At 38.0% G+C, this 17,950-nt stretch overlaps 3 protein-coding genes across 11 annotated transcripts in view; all 3 read right to left on the bottom strand.

Moving 5' to 3' along the window:
• Positions 1-971: 971 nt before the first annotated feature.
• LOC115632215 (protein daughter of sevenless) lies at positions 972-8,337 on the bottom strand. Of its 2 annotated transcripts, none has more exons than XM_030529272.1 (7): positions 8,169-8,337; positions 6,261-6,585; positions 4,195-4,916; positions 4,011-4,134; positions 3,703-3,943; positions 2,903-3,521; positions 972-2,212 (listed from the first exon to the last, which is right to left on the bottom strand). In XM_030529272.1, exons 1-7 carry the CDS (start codon positions 8,232-8,234, stop codon positions 1,649-1,651), a joined length of 2,661 nt encoding a protein of 886 aa, XP_030385132.1. In that variant the 5' UTR covers positions 8,235-8,337; the 3' UTR covers positions 972-1,648. The 2 variants fall into 2 exon arrangements, with proteins under 2 accessions (XP_030385132.1, XP_030385133.1); XM_030529273.1 differs by lacking the exon at positions 8,169-8,337 and adding an exon at positions 6,661-6,724.
• Positions 8,338-8,722: 385 nt separating this feature from the next.
• Positions 8,723-9,728, bottom strand: LOC115632123 (60S ribosomal protein L8). The gene is made up of 2 exons (XM_030529127.1): positions 9,589-9,728; positions 8,723-9,516 (listed from the first exon to the last, which is right to left on the bottom strand). Exons 1-2 carry the CDS (start codon positions 9,724-9,726, stop codon positions 8,884-8,886), a joined length of 771 nt encoding a protein of 256 aa, XP_030384987.1. The 5' UTR covers positions 9,727-9,728; the 3' UTR covers positions 8,723-8,883.
• Positions 9,729-13,051: 3,323 nt separating this feature from the next.
• Positions 13,052-17,950, bottom strand: part of LOC115632107 (traf2 and NCK-interacting protein kinase) — a 49,566-nt gene continuing 44,667 nt past the window's right edge. For 6 of the 8 annotated variants that reach the window (XM_030529091.1, XM_030529092.1, XM_030529093.1 and 3 more), the window contains 7 exons: positions 15,797-16,420; positions 15,578-15,733; positions 15,338-15,505; positions 15,125-15,274; positions 14,914-15,048; positions 14,765-14,839; positions 13,052-13,725 (listed from right to left, as the gene is read on the bottom strand). In XM_030529091.1, the coding sequence (XP_030384951.1) occupies positions 13,552-13,725; positions 14,765-14,839; positions 14,914-15,048; positions 15,125-15,274; positions 15,338-15,505; positions 15,578-15,733; positions 15,797-16,420 (1,482 nt within the window). In that variant the 3' untranslated portion in view covers positions 13,052-13,551. The remainder of the gene's footprint in view (positions 13,726-14,764; positions 14,840-14,913; positions 15,049-15,124; positions 15,275-15,337; positions 15,506-15,577; positions 15,734-15,796; positions 16,421-17,950) is intronic. The other 2 variants (XM_030529095.1, XM_030529099.1) reach the window with 1 other exon arrangement.

Here is a 17,950-nt window from a genome sequence, read left to right as displayed (position 1 = left end):
ACTCGGCTTGTCACCCTGATCAATAATATATATAATTCGCACAAAACTAGTTTACCCTTTCACCCTTTGGGTACAGGCTATAACAACGAGTATTGCACATACAATCGAATCCAACTTTGTCCAAATTTGTGGAAATTTGTGGAATTTGTGGAAACACTATTACTTACTATATTAATTAGACCGCAGTTACAGTTACAAACTGACGAATTTGTTATACTCTACAAGTAACAAGTAACAAATTAGAAATGTGGAATTGTTTTAAGGTCAACTATAATTTTAATGAAGCGATATTGGAATTACTAGAAATTATATTTTACCAATTTCGTTCACATTTACTCCGTTTTTCCAGAGTCTAAGTGTAATTTATAAATCAGAAACAAACCTAATATTAAGTCAATTCATTAAAAAGTGAAATTTTAGATGGTCATGATAATAGGTGTGCCCAACAAACAAGGACATCGCTAGTTAGGGTCCTGAATTGAATTAAATTAATTACCCTGTATATGCGTCATTATTCTGGCGCACTTTAACCAAACTTTCCGATCTTAGTTTCCGACAAATTCCTATTGGAATATTGTAGCACATTTTTTTAATATTTTCCCATAGCTGTGTGATGAATGCTTTGAATCATTATTCTGCTGAAATTTCAATGAATGTGAATGCTTTTTTCCTCCCTTTTAAGAACATTTTGAAAAATGAAACCTTTGTTAACACATAATCTTTCATATTGATCATCACTTTCTTTAATTTGAAACTAATGGCATATTCTAGCCAGATCTGGATGTTGAGAATGCCATTAACAGCAGCTAGCTTCTGTGTTGAATATTAAGAGTCGCCTGTTTTTCTTAATTATAAGTATTCTTGTATATTACAATTAAAAACCAAGCCCCTTACATTTCATTTTTCTGCACAGCTAAAAAATCAAATTTAAACACATTATTTTTAAAGCACATTTACAAGTCGCGCTTGTGTCTGTCGTTTATTTGTTACAATATGGTTGTATAATTATTGCAGTTATCGTTTAAAACTCGTGTGTGTATAAATATAATTTGTAAATGTCGATTTAAAAAATTGCATTGTAAAAATAGCACTCAAAATATTTATGTATGTGTGTGTGTGTGTGTATATGTTTTGCGTTTACATTCGAGCTTAAGTCTAAAAAAATTACTATAGAATTCATTCGAGACTTGGGGAAGCACAATTCAACAGTGAGAGCAAAAGAATTTTTGATTACATAAAGCCACAAAATTGCAGAAATCGTATATTTATGGGCACAATAAACAAAAATAGTACAATAACTAACTTAATACTACAAATTACATTTTTTGTTATAATTATAAACGTTTTGCTTGCAGATATGTGTAAATATGTATATAAATTCAAAATGAATACGAATGTCCAAGCACTTGTTGTTTGCACTGTTTAATTCAAAGCAATTATACTAAACAGCATTTAATCAATTCGTTAATTTAGGCACTAAATTGGGGGGCGAGAAATGACCCTCTCTCCCCCCAAAACAACAACAAATAAATGCGCTGCAAGGCATTGCACATAAATTTGAGTTCAAATGAAACCCAATTTCTAAACGTTTAATTGACAAATCGAATTGGAAATTGTGATTAAGTTATACACGCGACTTATGATCCTTTCATTTGTTGTTGTTATTGCTGGCTGTGGAGCTGCTCTCGCTGCTCTCCTTGTGGCGCTCCTCGCGTATGCGCTTAAACGCCTCTGTTTTAACAAAGTCCACCACATTGTAGACGACGCTGCTTTGGACTGGCGTTCGCGTGGCAGTCGCATCAACGGCACCCAGACGCACACCACCGGCACCAACACCACCCGGACCACCCGTATACAGATTTCCCACACTCATGCTCTGGCGATTCAGTAACGGCGGCTTGTTCGTCACATCCAAATCAAAATATTGCAACTTGTGCTCGGTTTGGGCCGCTGCCGCCTGCTGTTGTTGTTGCTTTTGGGTGCTTGACGTCGTCATGGCCGCTGCTGCCGAGGCCGTGCGCTGATGCTGCACGGACACGCTGCCCGGACTGTTGGGATGCGGACGATGCTGCTGGCGCGGCAATGTGCGCGTCTCATGAGAGTGGGAAGCAGCTCCTAACGATTGCACATCCGTCTCGTGCGGCAGGGCCATGAATATTGAGGCACCAGTGGAGCGACGCGTGGCTGGTGACATGGTGGCCGAAGAGCCGCGCTAGAATTGACACAAAAACGGAAAATATGTGTAAAGGACAGGGTTTTCTAAAGATCGTCATTGGAGTTGCGCGTGATTAACTACTGGTCAGGGAAAATTGGATCAAACTTAATTCCAATCAATTTACAGACTAGATCTAAGTCCAAGACTTATAGGAAAACTTATAGATAGTTTGTGCTTTTTACATTTAAAAAGACTAAATGATTTTTAATCGTCCTCATCTGCAACAAACAAAAACATTCCAATATCATCAGAGGAGTAGTAAACAAATCAGAAAGCAAATTTTCCCACACAATATTCTAAAAACAATACCAAGCCTGTGACTCTCCAGGCTCGATCCCAATACAATTTACAAGATTCACACTTGAATAACAATAACAAAAATAAATACTACATGAATCCGCCTGCACAAAAAACTTTGACATAGACTCATAAACAGTAACTAGTTTCAAAACCATATTCTTATGTCCTGCCCATTCCTTTCCAATCACAAATACTAATTTCTTAGCCAATTCAGGTCCCATCTTTAATCCTACTTTAGAAAGCAACGAGTTAATTGTACAAATGTTTAAAATAATCACGCAATATGCATATATTCAGCTATGGAAGTCAGAAACTTCAATGGACGAAATGACGAGCAAAAGTATTTTAAATATTCACTGCTCTCATCATAACATTGCTAGCACTTACTTTGTAAGCATTTGGTTTGCATTTGCGATCAACGCTGGGTGGTTGTACAGGCCCAGCACCACCAGCACCACCTAAGCGCTGTTGCAGTTGCGCCGCTCCAAATTTACTCGTCATATAGTCAACGGCGCTGACGGGCGGCTTGGCGGGAAATTCTTCGGGCGGCTTATCCTCCATTGTTACTCTTTGGGTCTCCGGTAGGCCGATGGGTGCTTTGGGCTTCAGCTTGCGATTAACAGGCGGACAATCAGTTTGCTCTATAAAGTCATAGCGAAAGACATTGCCCTCCATCATAGTGGGTGCGGCGTTCGTATAGCAATGTGGTCGGGGCAGGGTACGCACACTGCTCGGCGATGAGACTGCCGTTGAGGCAGCTCTCGCAATGCCGACACCGCCACTTTCTTCCGCCATTAGGTTGGGCGTAGAGGCGGCTATGGGATTGCTATTGTGCGGGCTCGTCGCCGGTCGCTCGCTCAGCAGCTGGCTGAGATTGTGATACGGCAGCTGATGGGAGCGTGGAATGTCATAGCTCTCTTCGATTAACGATGCGGCATGACGATGCGCCGCTATAGCCGGCGACGTGTTCTCCGTATCCGACAGTTGGGGCAGATCGCGAAGATGTCTGCAAACAAAATAATATGTATTCAGTAATAGAGAAATGAAGAAAGAACCAGCAAACGAGGAACAAAACTTAGAGCTCTTCAAGAGTCAATCAAGGAATAGGTGTTTATAAAGAAACTTATGATTGACCGGGAACTGTCCCCCACCAACAACAAACATCGAAATGCCTTCATTCCACTCACTTTTCGTTATCCTTGAAGTCCAATATGAGATTATTTTTGTTCTTTAGCACTTTAGCCAACTTTTCGAGGGTGCGATCGCTGCCAACCTCAGCCGCTGCCAAAGCAGCCGTTCCTAATTTCTGCTGTTTCTCTGTCATGGGCGTAGCACCGGCTTCATCGGGCATTTTTGAGAAACGCTGCGAATAGGTCAACACAAATGACTCATTTTCTATAGAGCTATCAGAAGGTCTGGTGCTGCGATCTATTATCAAAAAGAAATACAATTACAACGAAAAATAAAATCTGTTTATGGGAAGGCTAACACTTACCAACATTCTCGCGTAATGGCAATGGATGCGCCCACTCATCGTCATCGGTAAAAACACTCTCCGAGTCCGAGTCGGAACGTTGACTTCGCTGCTGCTTGCTGGCATTACTGTTCGCCAACTGATGCTGAAGGGAATGAAATAATGAGGGAGTTATGTTGTGATGTTGCTCTTTCAGTGCACTTACCAAACTTAAATTTGTTATCTTGGGTGAATAGGATTGATCATTGGTCAAGTTTAGACCGATATTGTTATGACTACGCGGCGTTTCATAGAACTTTGGATCCAAATTGTTTAGCGGCGTCGTTGGATTGTTGGCTAAGAACTTGGGACTGCCGGAGAAACATTCGCTAATGGGTATATAGGGCCCGGAGGCGGTGCTCAGTGCCGGCGAAGCCTGTACGCTGCTATGCTGCTGAGCCGCTGCCTCGGCCAGCGTTTGTTGTGTCAGCACCAGATTCTCAGGCAGCTTCCGCACCACACCATTTGAATTGACGGCCAAACGGGCCGCCTGCTGCTGCTGCTGCTGCTGCTGTTGCTGGTGTTGCTGCTCCTCAACCTGTGCTTGTGCCTTAGCTTGCGCTTGAATCAGAGCACTGTGATTCAAATAGAGCGCTGTGGCGGGAGAGGGCGGTGGTTGCTGTTGTGCCGCCGACAGTAAATGCTGCTGATCCAAATTCGCATCGCACAGCAAAGTCGCGCGATTATTGTAATCCGTATTCACATACACAGAATCCGCTGTAGCCGTTTGTGCCGACGGTTGCTGATCAATGACCGCCGGTCGTCGTATCAACGAAGTTGTACCAGCCGCGCCACCGCCTGTCGACGAGTGCAACGATGTGGTGGTTGTATTGTTGGTTGAATTACTTAATGCAACACTGGAGCTTGTGTGCTGCGTGCGGTTCTCATCTATAAAGGGATAGAGGAGGGAATGTTAGGCCATGACTGATACAAATTGGAACAGCACATAAAATTCCCGGTCAACTTATTTTCAAAGGCAAATATGTATAAGGATATTGATGGTTTTTATTTGAATGTCTTAGCTCTTGTCTTCAAAACGAATTTGTAATGAATGACAGTTTTTAATCAAGAAACTATTAGATTAAATCTTTCATTAAAGCTCTGTTTTTAACTATATTTAGGACACTTTTCAAAACGACTCTTAAATAAAATTAGCTCAGTCTCAACTTAGCTAAAAGACAAGTTTCTGAAGTCACTGAGTCGAATTCTGTACATTTGAACTAGTTTTAAACAAATACAAACAATCATCAAAATATCCGTAAAAGCTTTTTAGATATAAATTATAATGTGCTTCTTTAAATTTTAAACATTTTCACATTTTCAACATTTTTTCCAATTACTGGTGTAATTTAGATTTATTTTTATCGCGATCCTACGATTTCTTTCAATTGCCAATTTGCCAATTCTCTTAGCCTAGAAACCTATTTTGTAAACAACTTCAAAATGATCATACCTTAGCGCCTTCATAAATATTGCCTATTGCTGAATTTAAACTTATAAATCGTGCCTTGAAAGAGGCAGAAATAAGCAAAAGAAGGCGCAATATACTAACTATGTACTAAGTGCTCCATTTAAAAAAAAAAACAATACAAAAGAAAACGTAAGCAGGAGGGAATGCTACAGTCGTGGAAATCCCTACTTATGAGCCCATAGTTGAAGCAAAGGGAAGAAAGCCAACACAGTCCTGCAGTTTATGGGCGTAGTATTGAAGTGAAATTATTTCTCTAATAACTTTTCTAAGAATTTATCGATTTTGATGAAATTGATTGATGATATAAACTTACGCAAAGTTGATTATTTTATTAATACATGCTCGTGAACTGTAGTCTCTTTCAATCATTTTTAAATACAAGTACATACTCGAATGTAGATAAAGAATTGTAGACCTTTAAATAAGAGATGAACTCATATGGAACATTTCAAGATAATTGAACCCGTATCTAAAATAATAAATGTATTTCTTATTTTAAAATGTCACATTTTAATGAAATTTCTTTTGTTTTCAAAATCGTGTTATTGCTTCCAAAAGAAGAAATACCGCACTTTTTGGTCGTCGCTATGTTAATGGCCTTAAAAGCACCACACCCCAATCATTCAGATAGTCTTGCACTTTATAAATATTCGTTGGCAATATAGAGGCCTATCCCACATATTTGCTTTGTTGTCTCTTGGACATTTTATAGTAGGCTGTCCATTTTATTTACTGTAGAGTCTAGACCCCACCACACTCACCTGTCCCCAGTGCGCTGAGTGGCAATTCATTTGACTGCTTGGTGTCATGCAAATGGCACACCTGGCATATGCAATTCACCCAATCCCGCATGTCCGCTTCCGTTTCGGCGGCCAGATAGTAAGTGCGCTTCGGAGTCTTAATATCGAACATAAACTGAAACTTTTGTTTGCGATTCTCCAGTCGCAGACCGCAATCCACCTGCTCGCATTGATCCAAATCGATGACACCCTTCAGCTTGCGGCAATTGTGATCGGTGTAGTATTCAAGGCAGAACTGCTCGGGTATCTCGCCCTGCTTGAGCGTGAACCACCGACGACGCCAGCGCTGAGCCAATGAAAAGTAAAAAAATAGTAGCTAGATAAGGCACAAAACTCGATATATAAATATCTATGTGTATACTTGTATATGAATAGTGAGTTGCAAGTAACATCTGACGATGTTGGTTTGGATATGAGGCAACACAGCACGGCACGACAGCTATGAGTGTTGACCAGTTGGCCTCTGTCCAGTTGGCGCAGTAATCAGCAATGCTTGGGTGTTGATGAGTAAGCGCCGTTTTTTTTCCGGAGAATCACAATTTACATACATGAATACTATATGTATATGTATACTACATTGCCATTTTTCTTGGACAAACACAGCAATAATAATAATAACAATGACAACAAACACACCCACATCAGCATTTAATTGCAAAACAGCTGTGCGATTTAAGCTGAAATGCTTGAAGGGCAGTACACTGTTAAGGTGGTTGTTGTCTCTGCTAAATGTGATTGTAAGTTTGGCACAAACAATTTGAGCAAACAAACATACAAGTATGTGCATACATATGTATGTATGTATGTGTGTTTGCATTTGTGTATGGGGGGGCGAAAATTTGCGTAGTCTGCACAATTTAGCGCTTAATTAAATTACAAACAATAAGCATGCGGCCACACACAGGCTAAGAAATTGACTCCCTGAGTCGCAACTAAAAGGCGCAGCTAATTTGCAGGCAAATCGCTTGAGTATATACAAACAGCCATACACACATATGCATACACATGTATATACATACATACATATTAAGGTATACATATATAGAATATGTACGTATGTACGACTGTGTGCAGCATAAACAAAAAGCAAGTACAAGGCTGCTTAAAATGCATGACAGACAACAACGGGCCAATTCGTTATCGCTTAACTGTTGCATATATGTATGTATGTATATGCTTCTGTATTTGTGTATATAATAATCAAAACCCGTACAGCTGTGTGTGTGTGTGTGTTGTGCGCGCCTTTGTCGGCAACATTGCTTTTGCTTGCCTATCTCTTACTACTTTCTACTTGCTTTAAATAAATTTGATTAAACGTAACAGTTGCTGCCAGCCTGTGGTAATTTAATACGCCCTGCTGCGCCTCTTTTAACGTGTACATACATTTGTGCACGAGTGTATGTATGTACATACGTGTTTGCGTACAAATTCATTCACAATTTACAAGACGGCTTGTTAGCATCTTAATAAATTTAAAGCAGTTCCCACAGTGCTAACCACAACTGCAGCACCAACAACAACAACAGCGACAACAACATCAGCAGTAATGCAGACAGCAGCTTATTAATGAATTAAAAATGATTATGTATCTGACAGCAACACACAATCACATACATACATATACATATATACACACACACGCTCAACAGTAATTGTACAAAAATGCCAGTGCTTGGTTTGGTGCGTTGCTTTGTGTGACTCAATGTAGTTTTTTTCTTTTAGAGAAAAATATTATAGCAGTTGCTTAGCTGCTTGGTCGCTTTTACTTCACTTTTTGCTTGCGGTTTGCAGATTGCACATTTGACTGACCATTTGGTATTCGAATTAGGCTTTCTGGGCATTGCAATGTATGTAATTGTAAATACTTACAGCACGCCAAATGCGCTTCGATGGCGGCGACTTTATAAGCCATCCTTCGTAGAAGGTGCGATCCATATTGGTTGTTTAATTTGTCACTTCTCTTTAGCACTAGTTATTAACAAATATTTCACCTTAATTTCTAATTTAAAAGCATTTTTTATCAATTGGCCTTTCTCGTTTGTTTCTGTGCCTCTTTACGGCCTCTGCCATTCTGTTATCGCTGACAAACGATTATTTCGATCGAACTCTTCAACAATCGTTTAGTGCTATCGGTAGTCGGCATGCAAATAACAGATTTATGTAAACAATGTACATTTCGAATTGAAAGCATTTGTAGTTATTATTACCTATAGTAATTATTATTTATAAATATTATCATTAATCCTGGCTGACTTTTATGCACAAAGTCGACACTAAATTTGCAAAAGCACTTAATATTTAACAGAGCCATGAACTGTTAAATAACAGTGAGTCGACAGTGCTACCATATCCGTTTTTACCGATTCTAACACATTTAAAAATTGTGTTTTCCGCCGTATAATGCAATAAAATCAAACATAATATAGTTTTTACAAATTATTTTTATTCCGTCAATTGCATGTTAAAAACATACAGATAGATTTTCATTTCCATGTTCACACAACGCAGCAGCAGAGAAATATAAAACATCACCACCAACACGCTGCTCACGCTCTCAGACGGAAGTTCCTGCTCCTTAGCGTACTTATTTATCCTTGGCATCGCCCTTGCCACCACGAATTCTGCCGGTACGACGCGCAGCAATGAGACCGACCTTACGACCGGCGGATGTGCCACGCTTAACTGTCGACGCCTTACCAATATGTTGATGGTTACCACCACCGTGAGGATGCTCCACAGGGTTCATGGCAACACCACGCACCTTAGGCCAGCTGTTGCGCTTCACCTTGTACTTGTGGTAGGCACGACCAGCCTTCAGGATGGGCTTGTCAATACGGCCACCGCCAGCAACAATGCCGACCATAGCACGGTTGGCCGAGGGCACAACTTTCTTGGCGCCGGAGGGCAGCTTGACACGGGTCTTCTTTGTGTCGGGATTGTGGGCAATCACGGTGGCGTAGTTGCCAGAGGTGCGCGCCAAACGGCCACGGTCACCGGTCTTCTCTTCCAGATTGCAAATGATGGTACCCTCAGGCATCTGAGACAGTGGCATCACATTGCCAATTTGTAGGGTAGCTTTGCGACCGCAGTATACGAACTGGCCGGTGTGCATGCCCTCGGGGGCAATAAACAGCTCCTTGCGGACCTTGTAGCGATAGGGATCGCGGAAGTGAACGACGGCCAAAGGAGCGCCACGACCAGGGTCGTGCACGATGTCCTACAGAACAAAAAATGCAGTAAATTAGACCATTTAGTTCACACTGCAATATGCAACAAACCCACAACTCACCTTAACAACACCACGAATGTAGCCAGAACGCTCAGCGAAGTCCAGGGAACGCAGTTTGGCGGCTCCCTTGCGCTTCTTGACGTGCGCCTTGAAGACGGACCCAGCGCCCTTACGTTGTGCACGAATTACGCGACCCATTGCTGCAATTGTCGTAAAGTTGCAAATAATTAATTTTTAACTAACAGCCTGGGACTGTTTTAGTTTGCACCACATTTTAACCCGCACAGACTGTAACATGTGTTCAAATATCATTTGCGTCAATCGACGCTATGTCATAGGATAAGATTTCGAATGTGTTTTTTATTGGATGTTACAATTTTCGCGCAAAAATCGGCGATTATAATGCCAGCAAACAACACCTACCGATTCTCGGGTAAAAAAGAAAAGAGAGAAGAGGAAGAAAAACTGAGCAGTTGTCAAATTAGAAGGGCAGCGCAGCCAACTTAACGCAGTGTTCCGTCAGCTGCGTAGCCAGTGTTGGAAAAGGCGCTCGCTGCTGTTTTTAAATATAAAAAATTGAAATGTAGATTTCAGAAACGTAAATAATTGATTTTGCTTAAAGTATGGACTACATTTTCCGGTCATTTCTCTGAGAAGTAATAATCGGTGCAAAAGCAACCACTTCTTTTGTGAACATTGCGTTACCTAAACAAGTTTCCCACCTCTTTTGGTTTCAAAATTCATTTATAGTTTTGAGTTAATAAATTGATTTCAACAAATTTCGACCAGTATTGTTAAGGTGATAAATTTGATTGTAGGGATTAAATGCTTATGTTAAATATAAAAACATGTAAAGAAATTGGTAGCATGAAAAATAAATAATAAATAAATACCTTGCTCGTCAGCTTAAGTTTCTTCATAAGTGGACTTCCACTTAGATCCATTGATAGGGCCCGAAGGTTGTGTAGCGACTTACGTACATATGTCTATAACCCGTCTCGACTATTACCAATTATCTCACTTTAAGTTCCTCCCATTGAGCTCATTTCCTATTAAGCAGTGTTTTCAATAGTTATCGAGTTGATTATTAATTTAATGTCAATTTCATTTCTAACAAGTTTTTGAAGAAGCTATTTATGTAGTCTCCAATCTAAGAGAGCGTTTTTTCCCAAAACATTCTGGAAATGGAACAATCAAACTATGCCTAGCTCGCGGGAAGTCTTACATATGTACATACATATATAAGCCATTAAGAATCATTAAAGTTTTCATCGACGCCTTTTTACAGTCCTTCAAGACAGAAGGGGATCTCATTCTTTTGCTTAAAATATCGGAAAAGACAATGCTTTTTGGAAAGACATTTTTTTCTATAAATTTTATTTTATTATTATTTTGAAATTTTTGTGTGCTTTATTTACAAATTGTCCGAATTTGGGACAATTATTAAATGCCTTCAAAATACCTTGAGAAACTTATCTCTTAGTTACTGAAAAAATTTAGAAATTGAACAAAAGAGCGTAGATGATTAATAACAGGTATGTCCGCAATGTATAGCCTGAAAGGATGGGTCCAACATGGACTTGCTTAAACTGTAACAGTATTTAAAAGCAGTCCCTAATGGAAAGGTTAAAAAAAATTAGTTCTAAGCATGTTTGCAAGGTGGTGGAGTTTGTTTCTTCAGAATAGTAAGTCAAGTGCCTCGAGCCTCTTTAAACGTTTTCGATGTTGGCTGTTATCTGTCCAGCGGCTTAATGGCCAAGAGGGAGCCTTTGGATATGCCGATCCGCTAACCATTGCTATGCCCATGTGTCTGTGAACGCAGGTGTTTCGAGGTCATTGAAATGAAAGAGCAAATGTTGTATTGTTTCGTTTTTATTTGTTTTAATTTTGAGATTATATATATATTTATAATAATAATTTTCTTTTTGCGATGTACATTTCATTTCTCCATAATTTTACTTGTTTTATTTTAGAAATAAAGTAAGCATTTTATATTACTAATTGTTTTGTTTCTAATTTGCATTTCCATAGATACCTTGCAATCAAACAAGATATGTAAATCAAAGAGGGACGATGTGTGTATACTTGAAACGCAATCATCAATATGGGATAATTTGTATTTTAATTCCTTTTCTATAACACAAAAAACAAACAATATTTTATAAAGTATGTCCTTTTCGGGTGCGACGATACACAAAGGAAACACAGGGGGAAATCTATTATTTTCAGCACTCACAATTAGCATATAAATTGACAATATTGTTCATATTCGTAACTGCTGCTGAGTGTGTGTGTGTGTGGCTGCTAAATAATTAAGTTAAACATTTATGTATATTGCAGCATGCTCATTAAAATTAAAGGAAACACAAACAAAATGCTCAGCACAGCTCACAAGCTGATGCTGCTGCTGCTGCATTCATTAATTTTAACTTTAACAAATGCTAATAATTTCATAGAATTCTTTTAATATTTGTTCAGTTTATTATTTTATTTTGTTTTGCTTTTTAAGTATATTATGTTTCACGCTCGTTTTCCGTTGTTCAATTGTATAAAAAGTTCAGTAAAAAATGCAGCTTAACTAGGTTGGTTTACTTTACTTTTATTTCATTTTATTTCGATAGCGTTTTTCTTGTTCTCTTGAATTATTTAACGGCATGCCTTTGACTTTTATTTTATAATTTCAATATTATAGAATTAGCTTTCCATTTTTCATATATAATTTGTTTATCGTGCATTATAGCAGAATTCAAATGTTTGTTAGCAGTTTTTCATATAATTGCGTTGCTTTCCATTCCATTAGTTAATTAAAACTTCTAATAACTTAGAATTGTTCCGAGTTTGCTTATAACACGTTTTCTTTTCTTTTAATATTATATTATTTATTTTGTATCACTTAGTTTTTACAATGGCGTTTTTTTGTTTTCCTTTTAATATAGATTTCTGTTTGTTTTTGTTTGTTTCCACTAAGCTTTTAACGTTATAAACGCACAAATAAAAACCATAGACTATGCGCAAGAACAAAAACGAACGAATTACAACATTTTTGTGTATCGCATAAATAGAAAATTCGTTATACATATATATTTATATATTGCATGCATGCTCTCTGCTGCGTGGTTGTTATTGTTGTTGGCATCAACTTAAGTTTAACTTTTAATCAAATAATAATTATAATAATATATAAAATAATATAATATGTAATAAAAAACAACACGCACACAACTATCTATAATAATAATAATAATAATAATGACATTTGAAATGAAACTGTGTGTGTGTGTGTGTGTCTGTGTAATTAGCTTGTTTCGCACACATACGTACATACATATGTATATATGTGTATATATATTTATGTATAGTTACATATGTAACGCACATTTACATACACAAGAGAGACAAATATGTATTTGTGAACAAATAAACAAACTTACAAACAAACAACTGTTTCGAATGCGAAGACGAAAAACCTCGGCGAGTGAGCGTCAAAACTTTTCTGCCGTTTATATAAATATTAAATACATTATTTACGTTTTCATTCACTTTACTAATTGAAACGTCGCCCTGTTGAATTTCTCGTGTGTGTTTGTGTGTGAGTGTGGGTTTAGGATATCTTCGCTTACAATGTACGCACTTTTCACTTAAACCTGTTAATTGTTTTTCGTTTCGTAATGTGTTTCTTCTTCTTTCTCTCTAGATATTCTTCTTCCTGCTTCTCCTGCCGTTGCTTGCAAAATTGAAAGAATACAAATTGTTATGTTGTTGATATTTGTTTGCAAACGACTCCCTCCGCTCCCTTTCCACTCCCTCCTTCTCCGTCTCTCTACTCTGGTCGCCACATCGATCGGTTACTCAGTTGCTCTCGTCAGCTGCTGTCTTCATCACTAACACGATCATCATCGGCACCATTACCGTCTTCTATACTCTTCTTCTTCTTCTTTTTTTGTTTTTTTTTTTGTTTTAATTGTTTTTTTTTATTTTTGTTTTTTTTTTTTTGTTTTTTCTTGTTTTTTGCTGCTGCCATTTTTACCAGTTGGCCATGCCTGGCTTGTTGAGCGTCATGAAGTAGATTTGACACGATGAAGCACCTTTGGCACTGCTGAAGAATACTTTGTCATTGCGCTCGCAGAGGAATTTCAAGCGTTGCGCCTTCTTGTGCATAAACACACCATCCAAGTGGCCATTCTCCACGGAACGTATCTGCAGAATAGGAACCCATAACACGTTTTAGTAAAGACACCAATATTAGAAAGGGTGGTTTAATGAAGAGAAAAAAGAAATGTTTCAATTATTACAAAATGAAGTTCCAGGTTTTGTCTTGAAATGGAAATAAGAAACATACTGAGAGAACTCTCCGACTGATTGGATATTGAAAATGGTAGCCAATATTCTTCTACAATTCTGAAGAACAAAACGACCATAAGAAAAACAAGAGAGAACGCTACAGTCGACCAAGCCCGACAGTGTAATACCCTGCTTTTCTTAGAATTGACCGAATTGAAAAAATTGAACAACAGTAGACAATTATATATAAATTATGTGTGCAAAGTTTGGTTTAGGTAGCATTTGAAATGTGGACGCTATTGACGAAATTCTGTAGCGGGGGAAGGAGGGGAAAATTACAAAAAAATAATAAACTCGTCCTTTCTCGGCCCTAGGAGAATCTGGATGCCAACTTTGGTTATTCTAGCTTTTATAGTTTCTGAGATCCTTGCGTTCATCCAGACGGACGGACATGTCTAGAACGATTTCTCTCGTCATGCTGATTCAGAATATATATACTTTATGGGGTCGGAGATGCTTCCTTCTGCATGTTACATACTTTGCACAAACCTAATATACCCTTTTTACCCTACGGGTACAGGGTATAATAACAAAATAACAACTAATGGGTTGGTTTTACTTTTAAACAGAATCGAAACCAGGCCTGAAATTTAGAAAACTATATTGTATGGCATTAAAGACAAACTTATGTCTATTTAAATCACCTATTCTTCCGTTTTTCTGCGCAATATGCTATTAAATCGGAATAAGAAATGCGACCTGAGCGCAAAATAACCACCAATATTCGGTATTACCCATATTATTGCAATAAATAATAAATACATACTTGATACAAAAACTATAAATTAGGATGTACACTGTAGATAAGCTATCTATCTTTTTTCCAAGAAATTTGTATAATTTAAAACAACTTTAAATGAACAAATAATACCTTAAAACCTATTAGTATACGCACCTCTATTGCTTTATTGCCCCAGCCCATAATTTGTCCAGTGCCTATGTAAGCCACTGATGTAGGCATTTCGCCCCACTGTAATCAGAAATAGAAACAATTTTCATTCATGATTTTCTGGAGCGTTTATAATAAATTCTTCATCCACTTGCCTGCAGAACAATGTTCTTGGAAACACGACCAGCAGTGTTCACATAGACGCCTTCATTGTCGTAGCACAACAGCAAGTTCATGCCATTTGAGTTTGGAAGCGCCACAATACAATGCGGAATGATTGCACCCTGAGTCTGTTTTTATGCGTAATATATAGATACAGTTAGATATCTCCAGTTTTTTTTTTTTCAAAGCGCGATTGCTACTCACATGCTTAGGAAGATAGATATCGTATACTTCAGCGGAGTCTAGATCAACCGCATGGAAACCCTCAGCAGAACCGTAAATCACTTTCAGTCTCGATTGATCCTCAATTGTGAGATCGACCAGAAGTGGGCGATGGTCCAATTCACCAAAATTCTGCAGTTCAAATTATGTTAGAACATCTATTAAGGATAGATTTAGGAAGAACTAGACACTTACTTTAAATGCCATAAATTTGTGATATGGTTTGGGCGCCCACGCATAAATTTCAATCGAGTCTTTTAATGCAATCACTAGGAACTTAATCCTCTCGTATTTGACAATCTTAAAATGTACAGCACCTTGTAGATCACCAACATTTATCCATCCATTGCGACGCTCCACTTGCTGTAGAATGCAAAAAAGGAAAACAATTGTAATTTATTTCGACTGAGTTCTGTTCTGCAGGAGGCGACATACATCGGAGAGTCCATCGGTGCGTAGGATTTTGGATTTGAGCCAAGATAAGTAATAGACACGCACACGATTCTTTTTGCCCGATATGGTAACCAATATGTTCTGACCTTCCAGCACCTCCATTTGTTGGAATCGACGACGCGAGATGAGCTGGTAGACCTTTAAAAATACGAATTGTAGATGATAAATATTGACCAGAATTTCAATGATTTGCCAACCAACCTTTCCCTGTCCGGAACGATCCAGTAGCATGAGTCCATTCTCTGTGCCAATTAGCAGGTTGACGCCCCACAATGCCGCACACAAGATCTCCGAATTGAAACGCTTCTTATACTTACGTATTTCGGGCGTATCGTTAGCCGCCTCATGAGATGTGGGTGTTACATTTACATTGACATGTGCTTCACGACGTGTCGGCCCTGAGCCGCCGGCTCCGAAACCGAATGTAAGGAAACTGCGTTGCTTCTGTTGTAGGGCATGGGCATGTGGTGGTAAATTGACATTTCCGCCGGCAGCCGATGACGAACCATGTATCGAAGCGTTCGACATGGACGAACAGGTCGTCAGATGGAGAATGTTCGCAGAAGAGGAAGAAGCAGATTTAGGCAATAAATTAGTAATACTGCTGGTAGAACGCGTTTTACTAATCGAATTCTTTGGTGAATTCTGACGCGAATTCGATGTCGATGAGGCTAGCGAGATGGTCGACTGTGGGGAATTATTACTGCTAATAATTACGCCACCGACGACACTACCGCCCCCAAGACCGAGGCCGCCACTGCCGCTGCTAGCGATAAACGATTTCGATGGCGTGGAATGCACGGATGAACTAATGGCCGCTTGATACTGTTGTTCGTGGTTCATTTGAATTTACATTTTTATATTTGTGTTTTTCGTTGTGGTTCATTGTTCATTTGGGTATTTATTTATAGTTTTAATTGTTTGGTTGATTGGTATTTTAATTGTAGAGAAAAGAAAATAGAAAAAGTGCAAGAAAAAAATTTCAATTAGTCTTAAGTTGTCAACAAAATAAAATTCAATAAAAATTATACACATGCTTGGGTGATGGCGATATAAAGAAGTGTCGCATACAATAGATGCATTGTTTAGGTTTGGTGTTTGCTTAAGCTAACAACAATTGAAAGAAAAAATAATTAAAAATAGAGAAACATCAGCCAAAAAGTTATGAAAGTTAACAGTTAAGAGATAATGGTGTCGAAACAAAAAAAAAAGGTATAAATAATAAATGTGATAAGTCTTTCCCCAGACGCCAATGGTAACAAATAAATAAATAAATAAAAATGTAAAACTGGGTGTGTAGCCTAAAGAAAAAGACTTGTGTTGTATATATGTGTAAGGATTCTTGTTAATAGCGCTATTAACTTGTCTGTAATGTTAGTTACAGGCGCGCTTCCGGACAGTTGCTGCTTGCTATGGAACGTAAGTGTGCAGAATAATGAAGGGAGACAGAGGGAGCGCCATGTCACAATGGACAGAGGGCCGCGCAATAAGAGAGTACTTTATATACAAATGCTTTTAGCAAAACTCAAAAAAAAAAACAAAAAAAAAATAGTGTTGTATGAATACTTATTGTAGAAGTGTGTGACGGATTCTTATTAATGATCGGCAATGGTACATAAGTATTTACAGCGCAATAACAAAACGCTGTTAACTTGTCTGTAATGTTAGTTACAGGCTCGCTTAAGCACAGTTGTTGCTTGCTATGGAACGCAAATGTGTAAAACATTAAAAAAAAGAGACAGAGAACCGTGCAATAAGAGAGCATATTATATACAAAGGCTTCAACATAAATCCAAAAAGAATATTTTCTTGTGCACTTTGATTCTGTACATAAATAAAATGTGCTGGTTGTGTTTAAAGACGTATAATGGAAAAACAATAATTTAAAGAGCACATATAAATGAGATACAGACACACTGATGTGATGATTTTTTTTTTTTTTTTTTTTTGAAACTATACATAAAAGTAAATTTTGTAGTTGCTGGTAGTTTTGGGATATTTGTATAGGTTTTTAATTTAGAGAGCAAAATAAAGAAATTGTATTGTTTGATATCTTTCCCGTGTAAGTTTCTTTTTTTGTTTGTAATACTTACTATTGTAAATTTTTGTTTGTTTGTTTTTGATATTTGTTTTGTAATTTGTTAGAATATATCGTAGTGGCCATCAGCTCAAACGTTGCGGAAAGACAAAGCACAATTAAGAAGAAGAAATTTTTGTAACGTTTAAATTTGGTTAAACAATTTGTTTGTTTTTTGTTGTTGTCAGTTTCTACACAAATAACAAGTATCTGTATATAATATTTGTTGCCTATTTATCATGCATTACCAAAAGCTGAGTACGCATGCAAATTTGTAT

This window comes from Scaptodrosophila lebanonensis, unplaced genomic scaffold (assembly GCF_003285725.1).
Source record: "Scaptodrosophila lebanonensis strain 11010-0011.00,11010-0021.00 unplaced genomic scaffold, SlebRS2 tig00001415-arrow-pilon, whole genome shotgun sequence".
Classification (NCBI taxonomy): domain Eukaryota; kingdom Metazoa; phylum Arthropoda; class Insecta; order Diptera; family Drosophilidae; genus Scaptodrosophila; species Scaptodrosophila lebanonensis.
The sequence above is the reverse complement of the archived record's forward strand: the minus strand, read 5'-3'. Positions and strand labels throughout refer to the sequence as shown.